Below are 22,339 nucleotides of genomic sequence, written 5' to 3'. Positions count from 1 at the left end.
AGAGGGAGCCCCAAGAGATTCCACCTCTGAGGTTTGGTAAAAGTGGAAGGAACATCGGAGACAGTGATGGGCCGCAGGGAGGGTTTGTGTCAATGTCACCTTGAGTCACGGTGTCACACCGACGCAGAGCCCCGAGGCACGGAGAGTGGAGTCACCATCGCGGTCACGAATACTCGCTAATGAGTAGAACGGCACGGGAGAGAGAGACAAAGCAAGTCGTCACGGAGTTTGACCTTGTATATATTTACGTTGAATGTCAATTATAGTAGGAAGCATCCATATCAATAAACGGGCGATTCCACGGTTGTTCCCGTGCCAGGCGTGAGTTCTGACACATCGATGCCGTAGCACGAGCTCGTGTCACGGCATCGATGTGGAACTCTGCGTGCCCAGAGTGGTGTTTGTGGCTGGCGATGCCAATGCGAGCTCCATGGTGGAGGCTGCGTTTGCCGTGACGACAGGGCATGGCGTGACGACGGCACGACACGACGGGAGCAACGACGACGACTTCAGAAAAACGGCGCGAGAGGTCGGTACCAGGAGGATGTTGCAGCACGACTTGAGCACATTGGGACAATACACAGGGAAGTTGAGTCAAGTGACGAAATGTTGCAGTAGGCACCGACTGGGGGCTCTCTGCCCATGGATCGTGATGATGATGACTCTCGTCTGTATGTGTGTCTGTATGTGTCTGTGTGTGTGTCTGTATGTGTGTCTGTGTGTGTGTCTGTATGTGTGTCTGTATGTGTGTCTGTATGTGTGTCTGTATGTGTGTGTGTACGTGTGTCTGTATGTGTGTGTGTATGTGTGTCTGTATGTGTGTCTGTATGTGTGTCTGTATGTGTGTGTACGTGTCTGTATGTGTGTATGTGTGTCTGTACGTGTGTCTGTACGTGTGTGTCTGTACGTGTGTGTCTGTATGTGTGTGTATGTGTGTCTGTACGTGTGCTGAACCGTGAATATGCCAGCGACTCGCGGGCGGGGTGGATAGCGATTGCACAACACGAGAGAGGCAAACTGACCCCGACTGGAGGGCATTCATCAAGGGGGTGAGTAACCGCGGGTGTCCGAGTCGCGCTGTGTGTTGCAAGGGGCGGGTGCATCGGGTGACCTGCAATGCAGGAGGACGTGGGTTCCATGCCGACCCTGACGTCTGCTGTCTCTCTCCTCGTGCTCGCGTGGATTTTTTATTTTCTCCGGGTCCTCCGATTTTTCCCTCCACATTTAGAAACACGCGTCTCGATTATTTAGATTATCAAGCTGCTATAAATGTCCTCATGATAAGCAACTTCGTTGAGCTATCATTTGTGGCCAGGTCGCTTCTGAAAAATGCGTTAATAGCTCAGTGGGCTCTACCTAGTAAAATAAAAAGTGTTTTATTTGTTTTTATATTTTTAGTGATTTTTTTTTACCTTATCTCCACTTTGCACTCCTGCCTTGTTGGTTGTGTTGTTTGTTGTAACTTTTTGACCTCGTGCCCCTACTGAACATCTGCGACAAAGTGATTCATGGCTCATCGGATTCCTCCTCCAGTATCAATACATATTCCGACATGAGTGTGTGGGGTCGTCAATGGCATTGAGTGAGCTCTGCCTCGCTCCGCCGAGACTTCGGGGACACCATCTAAACATCATCATCGTCTGCGTCGCCACCGTAATAGCGACAGTTTTAAATCAACAGCATTGTAGCACATGGCACTGTCACACGCTACAGTGCCTCGTCTATTTAACTATAAACTATTGAAACTATTCGCCTACACCTAATTAACTGTATATGTTTTACCAGCTCAGGCTCCCGCTGAGCTATGCGGCTCTTTTTCAGAAGCTGCTCGGCTATCACAAACGACTGGTCGACGAAAGACGCTTATCGTATTGGTTCTTTCGGTAAAGTCACGTAGAAGGGAAATAATACAATAATAAATAATAAAACATTATAAAATAACATTCTCACGACGTTTCGGCCACAGCGTCCTAAATCTTTCCGACAGCTCTGTTTCTTCACCTGAGGACGGTTGCTTGCGTTGTGGCCGAAACGTCGTGATATTTTTATTTTATTGCTTTATTTTTTATTCTTTATTATTTCCCTTCTACGCAACTTTACCGAAAGAACCAAGAATATGAATCCCTGCAGTCACGAAAGCTTTACATCGAAATTTAGGCTTATCGTCACTTGGGAATGTATAGCAGCAGTCAAATATTCTCTACAGCGGCAGTCAAATACTCGGAATGCACTTCGTGCCAAGCCATTTATTTATCCGTGCAGCATTCGCCGACGTGTTTCATGTTCGCCCTGAAGGCACACAAGACAGGCACATTCGAAAGTTCAACGCCGCACTACAAATACAAACGCTCAGCACATTGTGGGTTGAGCGAGGGAGGCGGGGTGCTAATGGATGCTTTACCAAACGTGAAGTCGCACGTGTGTCTGTGCGTGTCTGTGTGTGTCTGTGCGTGTCTGTGTGTGTCTGTGGCTCTGTGCGTGTCTGTGTGTGAGTGGGGAGCGGTGGTGTCGCGGTTAGCGCACTGCGTTACAAACCCACCGAGCCCAGCTTTGATTCCCGCTCACAGCCAACACCAGTGACGATTATCTGAACCGGTCCCGGTCCAGGACCTCCCCTAGGTCGACTCGGCCTCAAATCAGTATTTGGTGCGGTGTGTAATCGCCACGAAGGAGACAAAGGCGGCCGGGCGCGGTGCTGGCCACCCACCCCCTCGTGTGCCGTGCCGGCCTTCATAGGTGCTCGCCAACAGCACTTGCCCCTACAGTCTGTTCAGGCTATACGGGGGATCTTTGTCTTTCGTGTAGCGTGTGGGGAGCGGTAGTGCAGTGGTTAGCGCTACGCTGCGCTACGAACCCGGCGACACGAGTTCGATTCCCGTTCACGGCCACCACCAGTGACGATTATCTGAACCGGTCCTGGGCCTCCCCTATGTCGACTCAGCTTCAAATGAGCTCCTGGCGTCGTGTGTAAACATCGCCACTGGTGAGACAAAGGCGGCCGAGCGTTGTGCTGGCCACCAGCCCCCTCATTGGCGCTCGCGAGCAGCATCTGTTGCTCCCAACAGATGCTGTTAAATGATCCACGGGGGAGCTTTGTCTTTGTAGAGGATCGTTGAGAAACTGCTCGAGGTTGGTTTAACCTTTGTGGGTGAGGACAAAAGAGGCAGGGCAGGCAGGCAGAGCCCGGCTGGCAGCGCGGCTGGCAGCGCGAGTTAATATTCAGCAGGCGACCCGCTCGGGGAGCAAAGGTCGCCTCCTCCCAACATCACCCCGCTGCTGCTGCTGCTGCCGCCGCTGCTGCTCCGCGAGCGTCGTGAAGGGACACACAGACGAGGCATTGACTCTTGACACGAGAGGTGAGCCGACATCAGCGGGCAAGAAAGGCGGCAGCGATCGCTGCTCCTGCCGAGGTGGCTGGAGATGTTCACTCCCTCGCCTCGCGTGCAGGAGGCCGTGGGGTCGATCCCGACCCTGACGATGCCTAGTTGGAGTTTGCGTGTCTCTCTCCACGTGTTTGCCGGGTCTCCACGTTTAGAATGAACGTGGGTTTAGAGCGGCGGTGTAGTGGTTAGTGCTACGCTGCGCTATGAACCTGGCGACCCGGGTTTGATTCCCGCTCACGGCCAACACCGGTGACGATTATCTGAACCGGTCCCGGGCCTCCCCTAGGTCGACTCAGCCTCAAATGTGTACCTTGTGCGGTGTGTAAACATCGCACCAGTGTAGTAAACATCGCCACTAGGGAGACAAAGGCAGTCGGGCGTGGTGCTGGCCACCCACCCCCTCGTGTACCGTTCCGGCCTTCATAGGTGCTCGCTAACAGCACTTTCCCGACAGTTTGTTATGGCTATACGGGGGATCTTTGTCTTTGTGTGAGTGTGTGTGAGTGAGTGAGGAGTACTCTTAGTTCTTTCGGTAAAGTCACGTAGGTAAAAAGTGAAATTAAAATTAATAAAAAATGAAAACAATAAAATCACGACGTTTCGGAGGCAACACAAGCTTCTGAAGACGGAAGCTTGTGTTGCCTCCGAAACGTCGTGATTTTATTGTTTTCATTTTTTATTAATTTTAATTTCATTTTTTACCTACGTGACTTTACAGAAAGAACTAAGAGTATGAATCCCTGCAGTCACGAAAGCTTCAAATCTAGAATGAGTGAGGAGTGTGTATGTTTTTGTATTCCTTCACCAAGCCAGCAAGCGAAGTCAGTCAGCCCAGTACTGAGGGTAAGAACATTTATAACTCTAAAAGATGTCCTTTATCTGGTAATTGTTTTCATATATATATTAGATGTGTATTTTAATATAACTGTAATTTACAAAAAAGGAAATATCATAGATACCAAGTATTAAGGGGTGATGTGGCGACGTTAGGAATGCCGCCCCCCACCGCTTTGGTTGACGTCGTTTCAGGAAGAGCGACTCCACAGAAGGGATCAGCAGAGACGGTGGGGGTCGCTCTTCACAATCAGAGCCACCACAATCAGAGCCACCACAATCAGAGCCACCACAATCAGAGCCACCACAATCAGAGCCACCACAATCAGAGCCACCACAATCAGAGCCACCACAATCAGAGCCACCACAATCAGAGCCACCACAAACAGAACCACCACAATCAGAGCCACCACAATCAGAGCCACCACAAACAGAGCCACCACAAACAGAGCCGCCACATTCAGAGCCACCACATTCAGAGCCACCACAATCAGAGCCACCACATTCAGAGCCACCACAATCAGAGCCACCACATTCAGAGCCACCACAATCAGAGCCACCACAATCAGAGCCACCACATTCAGAGCCACCACAATCAGAGCCACCACGATCAGAGCCACCACAATCAGAGCCACCACAATCAGAGCCACCACAATCAGAGCCACCACATTCAGAGCCACCACATTCAGAGCCACCACAATCAGAGCCACCACAATCAGAGCCACCACAATCAGAGGCACCACATTCAGAGCCACCACAATCAGAGCCACCACAATCAGAGCCACCACAATCAGAGCCACCACATTCAGAGCCACCACATTCAGAGCCACCACAATCAGAGCCACCACAATCAGAGCCACCACAATCAGAGCCACCACAAACAGAGCCACCACAAACAGAGCCACCACATTCAGAGCCACCACAAACAGAGCCACCACAATCAGAGCCACCACAATCAGAGCCACCACAATCAGAGCCGCCACAATCAGAGCCACCACAATCAGAGCCACCACATTCAGAGCCACCACATTCAGAGCCACCACATTCAGAGCCACCACAATCAGAGCCACCACAATCAGAGCCACCACAAACAGAGCCACCACAAACAGAGCCACCACATTCAGAGCCACCACAAACAGAGCCACCACAATCAGAGCCACCACAATCAGAGCCACCACAATCAGAGCCGCCACAATCAGAGCCACCACAATCAGAGCCACCACATTCAGAGCCACCACATTCAGAGCCACCACATTCAGAGCCACCACATTCAGAGCCACCACAATCAGAGCCACCACATTCAGAGCCACCACGATCAGAGCCACCACGATCAGAGCCACCACAATCAGAGCCACCACGATCTCTGCCTGGTGGACTGCGGCAGGAGGAATCCCATGGACTGCGAATGCTATTTTTTCAAACAGGCGATGACCCATCCCAGGAGATGCCCCCCCCCCCTATCACCCCCCCCCTGCCCCCCAGCCCTAGTGGGGGGCTGGGGGGGCAGCGCGAGGCACAGAGGGGGGGGGGGGGCGGTGACGGGGGCAGGAGGCCACGCGGTGCCCACGCCGACAGAACTGAGCCCGCCACACGATTATCGGGGCCTCTACCCACGATATCTTGTATCGCAATACGATATGAATGTTAACGATATGACGATTATCGCGATATCAGTTCCCCCCCCCCCAAAAAAACCGTTCTGATTGTGCGCCTACCATTTCAATCGCCTGTTGTCATTGTGTGTGCTTTGGTGTACCTGAAGTACACCCGACGATGACGTAATGCGTCTTCTTGTCCACGGATGCCGTAGTGTGCGATGTGCGAAGCCGCTGTTGGTGGGCCACGTGACTCTGACTCACGACAGTCGCCCCCCTGTGTCCACCAGAGTCATCATCGGCTGGTTAAACAAAATGAAGCTTTAAACTTGAAACGCTGCGTGTTGAACGGAATGTATAAACAGAGATTCTCGCCTTGAAAGTTATTGTTTAAACACGCCCTGGTTATTGATTTACTTAAATCATATATATACATACAAAGATCGCCCGTATAGCCTCAACAGACGCATGGGGCAAGTGCTGTTAGCGAGCAGCACCCATGAAGGCCGGCACGGCACACGAGGGGGTGGGTGGCCAGCCCCACGCCCGGCCGCCTTTGTCTCCCCAGTGGCGATGTTTACACACCGCACCAGGTACTCGTTTGAGGCGGAGTCGATCTCAACTAATTGTAAATAGACACACAGACACACACATACACAGACACACACACACACAGACACACACACACACAGACACACACACACAGACACACAGACACACAACACCAGCACTGCAGGGAACGCGGGTTCCGTGTCTCCTGTGCAACCCGTCCCGGCTTTTCCCAACATTCTGCAGAGGCCACTGCTTCTGGTGTTGGCATTGCCAACCCCCCCACACTCACTCACGTCGCTGACGGCATCGTTCGTCATTACTCGTTATCCATCGTCTCTCAGCCTTCACGTCCACCACCACCACCACTACTACCACCACCACCAACACCCACTACCACCACCACCACCATCGTCGTTGTCGCTCCTTTCAGGAACGCATCCCCCCCCCCATGTAAACCGAGGTACTGCTGTAGTCCAGCCACGACATGCTGCTGCTACTCTATACAAGTGGTGGTGTTTCTATTGAGTGGTGGATTCTATTCGGAGTTGGCCAGATTGACGAACACCCTATAGCCTTCACAAAAAACAAACACGTGGCAAATATGTCTTTAAAGTCCGTCGTGACGTTCATTGCCATTCCCGTGCAACGTCCCTGAGTGGTACGCCCCACGTCACAACCGCTCGGTTGTGACGTTGTGTGCGTGTCTCTCTCCCTCCCTCTCTCTGTAGTGCGGCATGGCGAGCAGGCAGTGGCTCAAGAGAGGATTAGGCCGCTGGAGATGGCATTCACGCCCGAACGTCTCTGCGCTGGAGGGCCGTCGGTCCGGAGCGCACCCTGTGGCAGGGCGCGAGCTGTCGTCTCGCAGCGAACCGCGGGACCCCTCCGGCAAGGCCAACAACTTTTCTGACTACGACTCCATGCGGAGGGACTTCAGCTTGGCCATTCCGGAGCACTTCAACTTTGCCGGCGACGTTCTGGATAAGTGGGCGCAGATCGAGGAGGTATGGGGAGCAGAGTCAGGGCTTGCTGGCGCTGGGAGTGAGTCTGTTTGGGTGTGTGACTTGGGTGTGGGAGTGAGTGTGTGTGAAAGTGAGTGAGTGCGTGCACGTGTGTGTGCATGTGTGTGCATGTGTGTGTGTGAAAGTGACTTGGGTGTGAGAGTGAGTGTGTGTGAAAGTGAGTGATTGCGTGCACGTGTGTGTGAAAGTGAGTGAGTGCGTGCACATGTGTATGCATGTGTGTGTGTGTGTGAAAATGACTTGGGTGTGGAAGTGTGTGCGTGCGTCCGCGCGCGTGCCCGCGTGTGTGTTTGTGGGGAGCGGTGGTGCGATGGTTAGCGCTGCGATTCCGGCTCACGGCCAACACCAGTGACGTTTATCGAGGTCGACTCACTACCTGGTGCGGTGTGTCAAATATCGCGACTAGGGAGACAAAGGCGGCCGGACGTGGTGTTGGCCACCCACCCCTCGTGTGCCGTGCCGGCTTTCATAAGGGTGCCACTCGCTAACAGCACTTTCCACAACAGTCTGTTAAGGCTACACGGGTATCTTTGTCTTTCTATATACATTTACTTGTCACCGTGGGTGCCACTGTGGTGCTTTACTCTTTCGACGTTGGTTCATTATCCCACCACAACATTTTCAATTCGATTTCCTCATCAAAAGAACAGCCCTGGGCCCGTGATGGAAATTCCACATTCCAATGACCGGGGCAAGCCTCTCCACGGAGACAAGCACTGTTTGACTCCCCCCCCCCCCCCCCCCCCCCTCCCACGATAAAGTGTGGCTCACTTTATCGACCCCCCAGAGAAAGATTATGGGGACGGGTGAACCCCCCCCCCCCGCCAAACTTGTGTTTGAACTCTCGACCTTCCGATGGCAAAGCGCCTCGCTGCCGCCGCTGCGCCCCCCCCCCCCCCATGCCGGATTGCTCGCCGGCCAACATCGCCCAACGGCAGTGCCCACGCGATGCCAGTGACCCGCCCGGGGCGCCTCGTTGCAGCAGCAGCAGCAGCTGGGCCTCAGTGAGCCCAAGCCGGCGCTGTGGTGGGTGGGCGCTGGCGGCGCTGGCGGCGGAGATGGCGGGGAGGAGCGCTGGGGATTCCGGGAGCTTGCCGAGCGCTCGCGCAAGGCGGCCAACGTCCTGACCGGCGCGTGTGGCCTCGGCAGAGGGGACCGGCTGCTGCTGGTGCTGCCCAGGGTGCCCGAGTGGTGGTTGCTGAACGTGGCCTGCATCCGCGCAGGTTGGTGGGGTGGACGTGGACGTGACGAGCGGCTTCCGTTTGGCCGGATAGAGGGGGGGCTAAACGGGCGCGGCAATGGACTAGAGTAGAGATGGAGCTGATGGGTCAGTGAGTGAGTGAATAGCACAGGCTCGAGAAGAGATGGAGCTGATGGGTCAGTGAGTGAGTGAATGGCACAGGCTCGAGAAGAGATGGAGCTGATGGGTCAGTGAGTGAGTGAGTGAATGGCACAGGCTCGAGAAGAGATGGAGCTGATGGGTTAGTGAGTGAGTGAATGGCACAGGCTCGAGAAGAGATGGAGCTGATGGGTCAGTGAGTGAGTGGGTGAGTGGGTGGCACGAGCTCGAGAAGAGATGGAGCTGATGTGGTACGAAAGGATGTGGTGTTGTGTGGACTTACTGATGACCGGTACCAGATCGGCCTGTATGGAGGAGGCTCATCAATGTCGCTACTGGGTAGTTGGAGGCAGTCGCCCTCCAGCAACAGCAGAGAGCAGAGGAGCGACGCTCACAACAACGAGCGGAGCGCCGGGCGGCTAAAATGCAGAGAGTTGGCACAGTGGTGAGCGCAGCTGGTTCCTCTGCCAATCATCTCAGTCAACCCACGGCACCTGCAGGGTCTGTTCCGTGACCTCCTGCCAGCGAGCCTTCGACACTTCACGTGGCCTGAAAGTTCCTCTAGCATGGCACAAGCGCTGTGGCGACGTGATCGCCACGTATGTATGTACGTTGAGCTTATTCTTTGGGTCTTTCGGTAAAGTCACGTAGATAGGTTGAAAAAAAATAAGAAAAAACTACGACGTTTCGATCGCAACACAAGCGGTCGTCATCAGGAGAAAAACATGATGACGCTCGCTTGTGTTGCGATCCAAACGTCGTAGTTTTTTGTTCTTTTCTTTCAACCCATCTACGTGACTCTACCGAAAGACCCAAATAATATGAACTCCTGCAATCACGAAAGCTTTAAGTCAAGATGTTACGTTGTGCTTCTTTGGGACATTCCACGTGGCCACTCTCAGTGGCTTTTTGCCATTTCTAGAGGAACCCCGAGGGTGCGGGTTCAGTCTCCTGGCTCCGCCAAATGAGGTTTGGCCAAGAGACGTCATAGACGCCTGTCCCCCCGAGGCCTCCGGCACAACCTTTGCTGTTGTTGAGCTTCTTACAGCAGGCATCGTCAGGCTCGGGATGAAACCCACGACCTCCTGCATACCAGGCGAGGGAGTTAACATCTCACCCCCCCCCCCCCACTACCGCCTGCGTGTCCAGGAGTCGTGCTCATCCCCGGCACGGCGCAGCTCACCGCGCGCGACGTGCGTAGCCGCCTGCTGGCGTGCGGGGCGCGCTGCGTGGCCACGGACGAGTCGCTGGCTCCGCTCGTCGACCTCGTGCTGCCCGAGTGTCCGCGCGTCAGCTCCAGGCTCCTGGTCTCCGCAGGCGGCCGCAGGGACGGCTGGCTCAGCTTCCACGACGAATTCAGGCACGGCGAGTTTTGTCTCCGTCCTCCCCCCCCCCCCCCCAGGCCCCCGCGGTGTTCGCCGCGAGCGTCGATGAGGAGGTGGAGGTGGCGCCGCTCGCGTGCCTCGGTCGGAGATACGCTCCGTTGTTTAGTCCGTCGGCAGGTCGCCTGCGGCGGGGTAAAGTGTGGGTACGCTCCGCTCGTTCCGAGAGGTCTGGCCGGTGTGGGAGAGTAGTCCAGATCCTACCCCACCACAAGGGCTTCTCTTGAGCAGTGGCTCGCAACCCCTGGGGGCACGCGGAGCCCTGGGGGCACGCGGAGCCCTGGGGGCACGTGGCAATGTTCCAGGGGGCACGTACGGAGGTGATTTGTAAATGTGCGAAATGATATCGTACGTGAGAGTCGCTGGTGAATAATCATGTAAGAATCTGCCAATATAAATTAATACGGTAAAATGTTCATCCATATGGTAACCTAGAACGAAAAAAAATACCCTTATAAACTCATTGATCGTAAACAATGTGGTTTCCAAGAGGAACCAGTGAACTGATGTCATGACGCGTGCAGAGCGTACGTCGAATTTTTAGTTATTCGCTTGCAGATATTTAGCGAGTTAGGGGCACCTCACAAAATGGACAATCGGTAAAACATATATATTGACGTTCATTATCCGTACATTTATTTCTCAGAACCACGTTGGGTCAGGCACGGCGGTGGGGGTGGGGGGTTACTATTCAGCTGAAAGGAAATTCAACAGGGGGGCAAGGTAGTGGCCGAAGAGAGCGCCGAGAACCACTGCCGTAGAGAGCGGCGTCCCAGCGCCCATCTGCCGCAGCTGGGGCGGCGCTTGCCGCGGTGGGGTCAAGCGGCCGAGCGGTGTTGGGGTCAAGCGGCCGGGCGGTGCGCGGTGTTGGGGTCAAGCGCGGGGCCCTCCCGCCGCTTCCAGAGCGCAGTCTCGCCCATCGGGTTGCTCGCGGCCGCTGCCGGCGGAGGGGCCCCCAACAGAGGGTGCTTTGGCCTACTCTTCCAATGCTGGCCAGACATCTCGGAAGAGGCACGCAACCTGCCGACAGAACTCACTGTGGCAAACCCATTTAGGCCCGCCGGATGGGCAGAGGCATGGGGAGGGAGGAGGGGGGGGGGGATTTAAGAATCATCCACCTTTGTTTCAGCCGCGGCGCCGGGAGATGGAGTTCAACCGGCAACCTTTGCATTTGGAGTGCGGTTGCTCTAACCATAACAATAATACCACTACTAAACTAAAAGATATTTTTATTTTACCGGGTAAAGCTCTTTTTCAGAAGCGATCTGGCCACGTTACGATAGCTCAACGAAGCGGCTCATCATCATCATATGGATATTTCTATCTGCCGAATACTCTAAATGCACATCGATTCTAAATGTGGAGGGGAAAACCAGAGGACCGGGAGAAACATCCACACGGCCACGGCGAGAGAGAGAGAGAGAGACACGCAGACTTCAAATATACAGCAGCAGGCGTCTGGGTCGGGATCGAACCCACGGCCTCCTGTATACCAGGCGAGGTAGTTGACACCCCCCCACCGGGCACACACAGTGACGCGTGTACATGCAGCGTGTACACACGCGTGACCGCAGGGTGCAACTTTTGTCAAAAAATGGGAACGATGGGGGGAGGGAAGGGAGTGGTGGGGCAGAGGGGTTACTTCACGTTCGGTGACCACGGTTACGACAGATCCGGCATCGCACGCCACAATCTGCGGTGTCAGAAAACGCGAAGTCGGTGAAGCTTTTGGGTGCTTTTTACGTCAAAGGTGTGCAAGTTCACATGCGTGAGAGGCACGTGAGGAGTTGAGATGTTAACTACCTCGCCTGGCGTGCAGGAGGTCGTGGGTTCGATCCCGACCATGATGACGCCTGCTGCATGTTCACTCTCCCCGTGGTCGCGTGGATTTTTCTCCGGGGTCTTCCATTCTTTGTCCTTCCACATTTAGAATCAAGGCCACGCGTCCAGAGTACACATTTGGCTCCAAGTGATGGGAAGCCACTTCGTTGAGCTATCGTTTGTGACGGTCAGGTCGCTTCCGATGAAAGATCTATACAGCCGAGTGGGGCCTTACACCTCGTCAAATACAAGATGGTGCCACGGGGCGCCCCCCGCGCCACCAGATGCCACCTTGGGCACCAACTCGGGTTCATGCTCCTTCTTAGCGGAGAATCACTGCCACGGTGACCCCTCCGCCCCCCCTCCCGCCCCCCCCCATCCCAGGGGATCCTGGAACCCGGGGCCTGCCGTAACCCACAATGCCCCATAACCCACAATGCCCCATAACCCACAATGCCCCATAACCCACAATGCCCCATAACCCACAATGCCCCATAACCCACAATGCCCCATAACCCACAATGCCCCATAACCCACAATGCCCCATAACCCACAATGCCCCATAACCCACAATGCCCCATAACCCACAATGCCCCATAACCCACAATGCCCCATAACCCACAATGCCCCATAACCCACAATGCCCCATAACCCACAATGCCCCATAACCCACAATGCCCCATAACCCACAATGCCCCATAACCCACAATGCCCCATAACCCACAATGCCCCATAACCCACAATGCATTTCCCTCCGGCAGGGCGGCCTCGAGCCGTCACGAGTGCGTGAAGACGGACAGCAAGGAGGTGATGACCGTCTTCTTCACCAGCGGCACGACGGGCTCTCCCAAGATGACTGTCCACAGTCACGGCAGCTTTGGCTTGGGCTTGACCACGAACGGAAGGTAACACGCGGCGCTCCGTGGACGAAGGGAAGGTCACACCACGTTGCGCTGTGGAGACGCGACGCTCTTTGTGACGTGTCACCCGCAGCATTGCACATTTTTTGACGTCTCGAAACCTTGCTGCTTCTTTTCAAATAAATTAAAATAAATAAAACACACTTTCCAAGCACAAAAGTCCCAAAGGGTCAACCGCATTTCTTGATTTGAGAAGTAAAATTGTAAACCTGGAGGGGGTGGGGGGGGGAGAGACAGAAACGACGATAGCAAAGAGAAAGGCGACTAAAAAGTGGAGCGGTGCGAGGGAAGGAGCAGAGAAAGTGAGAGAGAGAAGTGAGATGACCTTAAGTGTCGTGGTGGTGGTGGTGGTGGTGATGGTGGTGGTGGTGATGGTGGTGGCGGTGGTGGTTGTGGTGGTGGTGTTCGTGGTGGTGGTGGTGGCGGTTGACCACAGAGCTGGTGGGATGCAAAAACCAAGTTTTTAGAGAATTATTTACTTCATAGAGCAAGGGTCCGCGATCTGCATGCGGCTCGTTAAGGACTGCTTTGTGACGTTTTCACGTATCAATGGCCCACCGTCTCTCGTCTGCACCACGGGCATTGCGGCTCTTGAAACATTTGGGTTCTTTACCGAATTCTAAAAAAATGTCTCTTCTTGTTACTTTGGTTGGCGACCGCTGTCTCTCTGTGACGGAGGATGCGCCACCATCGCTCGTGGGATCTCCCGGCGTTTGCGGTGTTTTTTATTTCTCCCTCTCCCCGCCTCTACCCACGCAGCAGTATAACGTGGGCACGCCACAGATGTTTGATGGGCAGGTCACGTGCGGCGGGGGTCACGTGCTGTAGGTTAAAGTGGACGGCATTGGGGAGCCACTGGGAGCTATGCACTTTTAGATAATCGAGGTTACAAACTCGTTTCTTTAGAACTGCTTTTTGTGTTCAGTTTGTTGTCCTTCCCTCCACCTCCGGCTGGCACGGTCAGCTACGTACGGTGCGAAAGCAGTTCAACGTACATACTAAACTAAAAGTTTTTTTTTATTTTACGAGGTAAGGTCCACTGAGCTATGTAGCTCTTTTGTAGAAGTGATCTGGCCACAGATTATAGGTCACGAATCGGCTTATCATCACGTGGAAATGTGTAGCAGTCAAATACTCTAAATGGATGTTGATTACTAATGTGGAGAGAAAAACTGGAGGACCCAGAGAAAAATGCATGCGACCACGGGGAGAGAGAGAGAGAGCGAACATGCACACTTCGAATAGTCAGCAGGCATCGTCAGGGTCAGGATCGAACCCACTAACCTACAACCTCTGGTATACCAGCGAGAGAGTTACTATCTCGCCACCATGGCATCTCTGACCGATGCCAGTTAATAAAGCATTCCGGATTGGTAAAGTGCCAGGCATCGTCAGGGTCGGGATCGATCCCACCGCGGCACCCCCACACGTCCAACGTGCACGCGCTCCGTGCGAACGCAGATTCTGGTTGGACCTCACCCCGGCAGACGTCATGTGGAACACGTCGGAGACGGGCTGGGCCAAGTCTGCGTGGAGCAGCGTCTTCGCTCCGTGGACGCAGGGCTCCTCCGTCTTCGTGCGCGCCATGCACAGATTCGACTCCCGCACCGTCCTCAAGGTGTGAGCGTCGGTGTGCTCGCTCGATGCGGCGGAAAGCCCTCTCGAGACGGCACTTTACCATTCTGCGATATTTTTATACTGCAGGAGGAGGAATCCGATGAGCTATGAAGCTCTTTGTTTCACAGATGTCCGGTAGGGGCACGGGGTCAGAATGTGACGACAACGAACAATAGAAAAAGACACGATCGTAGTGCAAAGTACAAGATAGGTAAACAAATCGCCCAAACACAAACAAATAAAACTAAACCATCCCCCATTCTATCAGACAAAGCCCACGGAGGTATGAACTTATTTTTCAAAAGTGACCTGGTCCCAAATGATAGCTAAACAAAGTGGCCAACAATTTGGACATTTACAGCAGCTAAATTATCTTAAATAGCTTAATGATCTCAACCCCTGCTCCAACCATGCAACTGATGTGCACTGTCGGTAAAAAAAATCAATCAGGTATACAGGAAGGTGAATTAAGAAAGAAAACGCAGCAGGAAACGTGAGCACGCTTTTGCATGTCAGGGTGCCATCGCCACCGTCTTGCCGCCTGTGTCCGTGAGCGCCGTGCCGCTGCTGTGCCCTCCAGACGCTCGTCGATTACCCCATCACGACGTTTTGCTCTGCTCCGACCGCGTACAGAATGATGGTGCAAGAGGACGTGGCAAGGTGAGCCCATCATTGACACTGTGCTTGATGAATAAAACTGTAAACTATTTTTATTTTATTTTAACCGGGTAAGACCCCACTGAGATAAACGGCTCTTTTTTATAGAAGCGACCTGGCCACAAATGACAGCTCAACGAAGTGGCTCATCATCACGTGGAAATTTATAGCAGCCAAATACTCTAAACGCGTGATGTTGTTTCTAACTGTGGAGGGAAAATCCGGAGGACCCGGAGAAAAACCATACAACCACTGGGAGAGAAACACGCAAACTCCAAATATACAGCAGCAGGCGTCAGGGTTGGGATCGAACCCACGACCTCCTGTAGACCAGGCGAAGTCGTTAACATATCGCCACCGTTATTGGTGCTTGATGGCTGTATGTATGTTGTATATATGTTGAACTTCCTTAGCACTGTACGTAGCCAACCGTGCTAATCAGAAGTGCGGATGATGGATGGATATTGTTCAATTGTTCACTGAGGACTTATGACTGATAATTATCAATTAAAATAATCACAATTTAAACTTGTAACGCACTAACGCACACTATACCATCACTCTGGACGATAGATAACGAGTCAAGAGGCACGAAGTGACCTGTCCAGAAAACGATCGCTCGACAAAGTGGCTCATCGTGTGCAAATGTGGGTTGTGAGAATACTGGACATCTGCGAAAAAAGGGCTTCATAGCTCATCGGATTTCTCCAGGATAAATAAATATTCTGATTCTGATAATTTCATCTCGCTTCTTGCGGTGGCAGAAGTGTCAGTGTGCGGCGCTTTAGAAATATAAATTCGATCAAATTAAATTTGGGCCAGAGTAAGGAATCGGTCCCCGCCCCTGCCACCTCTGCCCTAAAGCTTCCTCTCGTTCCCCTCCTGCACGTCAGCTTCAAATTCCGGAGCCTGCAGCACTGCGTGAGCGCTGGGGAGCCCATCAACCCCGAAGTCATGGAGGCGTGGAAACGCGCTACCGGTCTGGACATCTACGAAGGCTACGGACAGACAGAGACGGTGAGATCCTCCAGCAGTGAGCTGCTCCAGCAGTGAGATCCTCCAGTGGTGAGAACCTCCAGCAGTGAGAACCTCCAGCAGTGAGAACCTCCAGCAGTGAGATCCTCCAGCGGTGAGATCCTCCAGTGGTGAGATCCTCCAGCAGTGAGATCCTCCAGCGGTGAGATCCTCCAGCAGTGAGATCCTCCAGCAGTGAGAACCTCCAGCGGTGAGAACCTCCAGCAGTGAGAACCTCCAGTGGTGAGAACCTCCAGCAGTGAGAACCTCCAGTGGTGAGAACCTCCAGTGGTAAGAACCTCCAGTGGTGAGAACCTCCAGCGGTGAGAACCTCCAGCAGTGAGAACCTCCAGTGGTGAGAACCTCCAGCGGTGAGAACCTCCAGTGGTGAGAACCTCCAGTGGTGAGATCCTCCAGCGGTGAGATCCTCCAGCGGTGAGATCCTCCTTTTCTCCGGGGTCTTCCGGTTTTTCCTCTCCACATTTAGAAACAACATCACGCGTTCAGAGTACTGGGCTGCTTTACATTTCACGAGATGATAAGCCACTTTTGTTGAGCTATCGTTTGTGGCCAGGTGGCATCTGTAAAAGGGCTACTATATGTGGGCTTTATCTGGTAAAATAAAGTGATGAATAGTTCAGTTTAGCTTGGCGAGGTGACGCCACATGCGGCAGGCCGTGGTTTCTTAGCGGCTGGAGATGGAGAAGTTCGTGCCGGCTGGAGATAGCGACATCGTGAGCCGGATAGCCCGGTAGTACCTCTCGCTGTCACACTATTCAACAACAACAAGTGCATTCACGTATTAAAAAATAGGGGGGTGGTGGGTCAGCCATGAATTTTGAAAGTAATTGTAATTGTCACGGGTTTATTCTCTTTTGTTTACTAATTGGCTGTGTCGGGTGGTGGCGGGTTTAACGACTCAGTTATATTTACGCGATCTCACCCAAAAAACCTCCATTATAGTTAAAAGTAATGTTTTGCTTGTGCCGTCAGGTGTTGGTATGCGGGACGTTCAAAGGGATGAAGATCAAGCCTGGATCCATGGGCAAGGCTTCTCCAGGATACCAAGTAGAGGTACATTGTCGCACCTCCGATTGGTGGCTACGTATGGTGCAAAAGAAGTTCACCATACGTACACACATGCAAATGCCCTCTTGTATGTATGGACTGTATGTATGGTTTGGAGATGCTACCCTCCGGGCCTATCGGACTTCAGGAGCAGCCGTGCCTGCGGTGCGTGTGCGCGTGCTCCGGGCGTCGTGTGCCGTGCCGGCCTTCATCAGCGCTGCTCGCGAACAGCACTTTGCCCCAAAAGTGCGTTAAGGCTACACGGGCGATCTTTGTCTTTGTGCCAAACAGGTCATTGACGAGCAAGGAAAAGTAGTCGCGGCTGGAGAAGAGGGAGACTTAGCCATCCGGATAAAACCACAAAGGCCTCCCTGGCTGTTCACGGAGTATCTGGTAAGGGTTCGCGGAGCGTTACAACCGCCAAAGACGTGCAAAGATCGCCCCGCGTAGCCGGGCCAGACTGTTGGGGCGAGTGCCGTTTGGCGAGGCCCGGCCTCTCTGCCGTGCAGGACAATCCCCGGAGCAGTGCGGCGACGGAGCGAGGTGACTTCTACGTGACGGGGGACCGGGCGACTCGGGACCAGGACGGATACTTCTGGTTCGTGGGCAGAGCCGACGATGTCATCCTGTCGGCCGGGTGAGGCTGCCGCCTGGTGCTCGGTGGGGCGGAGGGGGGGGGCGGTGGTGGGGAGATGCTAATTACCTCGCCTGGCATGCAGGAGGTCGTGGGTTCCATCCAGACCCTGACGCCTGCTGCTGTATATTTGGAGTGTGCGTGCGTCTCTCCCCGTGGTCGCATGGATTTTTCTCCGGGTCCTCTGGTTTTTTCCTCCACATTTAGACTCAACATCACGTGTTCAGAGTATTTGGTTGCTATACATTTCCCCGCGATAAGCCACTTCATTGAGCTATCATTTGTGGCCAGGTCCCTGCTGCTAAAGAGCTACATGGCTAAAAAATATAGTCTTATAGTTAACTTCCACTTTCGAACATTTATTCACTCCCATTCCTTCTCTCTGGGTCCTCCGGGTTGATCTCTCCACATTTAGAACCGTCACGCGTCGAAATAGCGCAAGGCGATGTCACAGTGATGCTCACATCACCGTGGCTCTATTTTAGGACCGGAAGCAGGAAGGCTTCTTCGCAATTCTGGCAAATCGCCTGACGAGGCTGGTTGGGGGTTTATCGCCATCACAGCGGTGTGCTGAAGTAATCGCTAATTGGCACGTTTTGTTTCCGTGATAAACCTTACTAATTGGGCTGTGTCCAGTATTTGGCTGCTGTACTGTTGCACGCGATGAGCCACTTCGTCGAGCGAGCGTTTTATGGCCAGGCGCTGTCTGAAAGAGAGCTACGTAGCCGGGACGCGACCGGTGACTTTGGTAATCGATCACTCGACTGATCGAATAATACGAACATCGTTTTGGGGTGATGGAGGGGGCTCGCCGGACGTGGATCGTCGGGGGTTCACCGCCTTCGGGGAGGGAGCGCGCCGCCGGACGCACGCCGTAGTCGGCGTGCGCCGAGAGGACTCGACGACGCGGACGAGCGGTCAAAAAAAGGGCAACGTTTGGGGCGATTTAAAATCGACTCAATCGCCCAACCTTGCACCTCGCCCAAGATTCTATTTCACAAGTGCGTGACTGCGAGTCCGGGCCGTCGGCAAATGCGCGGCTCCGGGGCAGCGCGTGGCTCTCCGAGGGGGTGTCTGGTGGCCGCTATTAGTTACCAAGGAGGCGGCACCGTCTCCTCGTATTCACACATTTGCATTGCGGCTCTTGAAATATTGACGGGTTTTTTTTTTATTTCGGTGGCCCGATCCCTCCTGTGCTCGACCAAGCACGCTCCACTTTGGGGAGGGGAGGGTGGCCACACGAAGACGTCTTACTCAACGCGTTGCCACGGCAGCGAGCGTCCGTTCGTCTGTGACGCGTTCGTGCGTGTCTCTGCCCCCCCCCCCCCCAAAGCTATCGGATCGGCCCCTTCGAGGTGGAGAGCGCCCTGATTGAGCACCCGGCCGTGGTGGAATCCGCTGTCACCAGCAGCCCCGATCCGGTCCGCGGGGAGGTGAGGCCGCCGTGTAGTGCACATGCCCCCGTCACGTCGCCATCACGCTGTGTGTCTCTGTGAGTCCCTGTGCATCTCTACGAGGCTACGGGCAGACTCCGACTGAACCATTTGTTTTTGTTATTTGTTTGTAGCGATTTGTTTGCCTTTCCTACACTCCCACGGTGTGTTTGCACTGTTTGTTGTTGCAAAGTTTTGTTCCCGCCCCTACTGGACATCTGCGACAAAGAGCCTCATAGCTCATCGGATTCTTCCTCCTGTCTCTCTCTCTCTCTCTTCTCGCCCCCTTCACTGGAACAAACTTCTCCCTCCGCGTGAAGCGGTCACCTTCGTTCGCTCGTTTTCACTTCTCACTCAAAACTAGCTCCTTGTTTCCTAGCTCACCACACGACTCCCCCCCCCCCCTTAACCTCCCACCTCATAACCACCGCCGTTCCTGTTCCCTCTTCACGTTCTCATTTGATCACTCATGAACCCCGTTCATTCAACGTATGCATCATCATTTACTGTCATCGATTTCGCTTTCACCAAATTCACGCATCACAGATTTGCCCCCCCCCCTCCCCCAATTGCTTCCTCTCATCTAATTTAGTCACCTCACCTCCACCGTCACGTTGACACGTCGCTCTACCGTTGATCAAGTCTTGGTCAAGGCGCGACGTAGATCCCTTCAAGGGAAGATTTCTGATGAAACCGATTGTGACCGTTGCGCGAGACCAGGTGGTGAAGGCCTTCGTTGTTCTCACCGAGGAGTACAAGTCCCGCAGCCCCCAGCTGCTCATCGCGGAGCTGCAGGATCACGTGAAGACCGTGACGGCCCCGTACAAGTACCCGCGCAAGGTACGCGCAAGTGCCGTACAAGTACTCGCGCAAGCGGCCAACAATCGACCGCATCAATCCCCCAGGTTTAGCCACTGCGCCACCACTTATCCACCCCATTCGTTGCTCTTAAGTGGCGTTTTAAGATGTTAACTACCTCGCATGGTATTCAGGAGACCGTGGGTTCAATCCTGGCCCTGACGATGCCTGTTATCGCCTCCCGGGGTCGCGTGGATTATTCTCCAGGTCCTCCGGTTTTCCCCTCCACGTTTAGAATCAACTTCACGCGTTTAGAGTATTGACTGCTTTAATTGCCCACATGATAAGCCACTTTTTTATTGACCTATCATTTGTGGCCAAGTCGCTTCTGAAAAAGAGCTATATAGCTCAGTGTACCTTACCTGGTAAAATAAAACAATTGTTTCGTAAGGCTAAACATGTTTTAATGTTATTACACTTTGGTGACACAATCATCTATGCAATAATACCAGTGGCACAAGCTCACGCGTGCTATCATTTCCTTTCAGATCGAATTCGTCGATCAACTCCCAAAGACCGTGAGTGGGAAGATACGGAGAGTGGAGCTTCGCAAGAAGGAATGGGACAGGAGCTGAATTCGCGGTCTACGGAATATCTCCCGGCTGCAGAAGGAAATCAATGAGATGATCACAAATATAGTTGATTTCACAGAGCAAGTCAACGCACAAACAGTATTACCGCCTTTCCGCGTGCTCAGTTAATTGTAATCCCGTGAGTACATTGTTGTAGATTATTGTTCATTATAACAAGCCAATTGCAATGTTACCAATATATATTTTTCAGACAACGTGGTATTCTTTTGTTTTATTAACAAGGGAGACCCGCAGTCCAGTTGATGAGATAACAACTTGGAACACGCACACACACTCACACACAGCGAGACCCATCGTTTGCAATAGTCAATCCACTGCTGGATGAAGCGGTCGCCATCTCTCAATATGCAACGATCCACCCGGCACCCGAAACGCGACCGGATGCCATCGATCTCCTCTGTGGACGTCCTCTCAGATGTACAAAGCAACCGTGTGTGTGTGTGATGTTCTATCTACTCTCAACCTAAGGGGTGCCATGGTGGGGAGATATTAACTACCTCGCCTGGTATGCAGGAGGTCGTGGGTTCCATCCCGACCCTGACGCCTGCTGCTGTATATATTTGGAGTTTGCTTGTCTCTCTCCCCGTGGTCGCGTGGATCCTCCGGTTTTCCCCTCCACATTTAGGATTAACACCACGCGTTTCCAGCATTTGGCTGCTATACATTTCCACGTGGTGATGATGATGATAAGCCACTTCGTTGAGATGTCATTTGTGATAGCCAGGTTCGCTTCTGAATAAAAGCTACGTAGCTCCGTGGGCCTCACCTGGTAAAGTAAGACATAGTTGCTGTAGTTGTGCTTTGCTTCGGTTAATTTACCCATCGTATATTGCGTAGCGCAAGCCTGGCAGCTCCTCTTGGATTGGTGGGAGGGGGCAGGAGAGTCGTAATGTGGGGGTGGGGGGCCCACCGCTTATCACCGCGAAGGAAGGAAGCGTGAATGTGGGTGGGGGCCCAAAGGGACGTTTTGGTGGCGCAGGGCCCAGCCCAGCGCCTAGCACCCAGCCCAGCGCCAAGCCCATTGCCCGGTTTAGAGCCCTCCCCAGCGCCCAGCACCCAGCCCAGCACCCAGCCCAACACTCAGCGCCCAGCCCAGCACCCAGCCCAGCGTCCAGCCCAGCGCCCAGCCCAGCACGCAGCACCCAGCCCAGCGCCCAGCCCAGCGCCAGCCCAGCGCCCAGCCCAGCACGCAGCACCCAGCCCAGCGCCCAGCCCAACGCCAGCCCAGCGCCCAGCCCAGCGCCCAGCCCAGCACTCAGCACCCAGCCCAGCGCCCAGCCCAGCGCCCAGCCCAGCACGCAGCACCCAGCCCAGCGCCCAGCCCAGCGCCAGCCCAGCACTCAGCACCCAGCCCAGCGCCCAGCCCAGCACGCAGCACCCAGCCCAGCACCCAGCCCAGCGCCCAGCCCAGCACTCAGCACCCAGCCCAGCGCCCAGCCCAGCGCCAGCCGTGGTGTAGCTGCTCGGTGGCTGGTAAAAATATTGGTACAGGAAAATGGGCACAAGTGAAAACTAGTACAAATATTGGGACAACAAATAGGGATTTATCATCTCTTTCATTCAGATCTGTATATAACTGCTCGTATGGTACTGCCAACTGTTGGCACGGTACTTAGTGCA

The 22,339-nt window shown here is 53.9% G+C and overlaps 1 protein-coding gene across 4 annotated transcripts in view; it reads left to right on the top strand.

Annotated features, from left to right (window-relative positions):
• The window catches only part of LOC133353581 (acyl-coenzyme A synthetase ACSM3, mitochondrial-like), a 33,206-nt gene extending 12,293 nt beyond the window's left edge, over window positions 1-20,913 (top strand). Inside the window, exons 1-15 of one of the 4 annotated variants that reach the window (XM_061569940.1) lie at window positions 428-529; window positions 969-1,049; window positions 7,093-7,365; window positions 8,369-8,606; window positions 9,872-10,082; window positions 12,687-12,830; window positions 14,307-14,463; window positions 15,043-15,122; window positions 16,013-16,136; window positions 17,127-17,207; window positions 17,493-17,594; window positions 17,711-17,838; window positions 19,169-19,268; window positions 19,989-20,108; window positions 20,615-20,913. In XM_061569940.1, coding sequence (XP_061425924.1) covers window positions 431-529; window positions 969-1,049; window positions 7,093-7,365; window positions 8,369-8,606; window positions 9,872-10,082; window positions 12,687-12,830; window positions 14,307-14,463; window positions 15,043-15,122; window positions 16,013-16,136; window positions 17,127-17,207; window positions 17,493-17,594; window positions 17,711-17,838; window positions 19,169-19,268; window positions 19,989-20,108; window positions 20,615-20,701 — 2,025 coding nt within the window. In that variant the 5' untranslated portion in view covers window positions 428-430 and the 3' untranslated portion in view covers window positions 20,702-20,913. Of the gene's footprint in view, window positions 1-427; window positions 530-968; window positions 1,050-3,241; window positions 3,357-7,092; window positions 7,366-8,365; window positions 8,607-9,871; window positions 10,083-12,686; window positions 12,831-14,306; window positions 14,464-15,042; window positions 15,123-16,012; window positions 16,137-17,126; window positions 17,208-17,492; window positions 17,595-17,710; window positions 17,839-19,168; window positions 19,269-19,988; window positions 20,109-20,614 lie in introns of those variants that run through there. The other 3 variants (XM_061569939.1, XM_061569942.1, XM_061569941.1) reach the window with 3 other exon arrangements.
• Window positions 20,914-22,339: the final 1,426 nt, after the last annotated feature.

Source organism: Lethenteron reissneri, chromosome 44 (assembly GCF_015708825.2).
Source record: "Lethenteron reissneri isolate LAM-NWPU_2019-01 chromosome 44, ASM1570882v1, whole genome shotgun sequence".
Taxonomy (NCBI): Eukaryota; Metazoa; Chordata; class Hyperoartia; order Petromyzontiformes; family Petromyzontidae; genus Lethenteron; species Lethenteron reissneri.
Note: the sequence above shows the minus strand (reverse complement) of the source record. Positions and strands in the feature narration are given on the sequence as shown.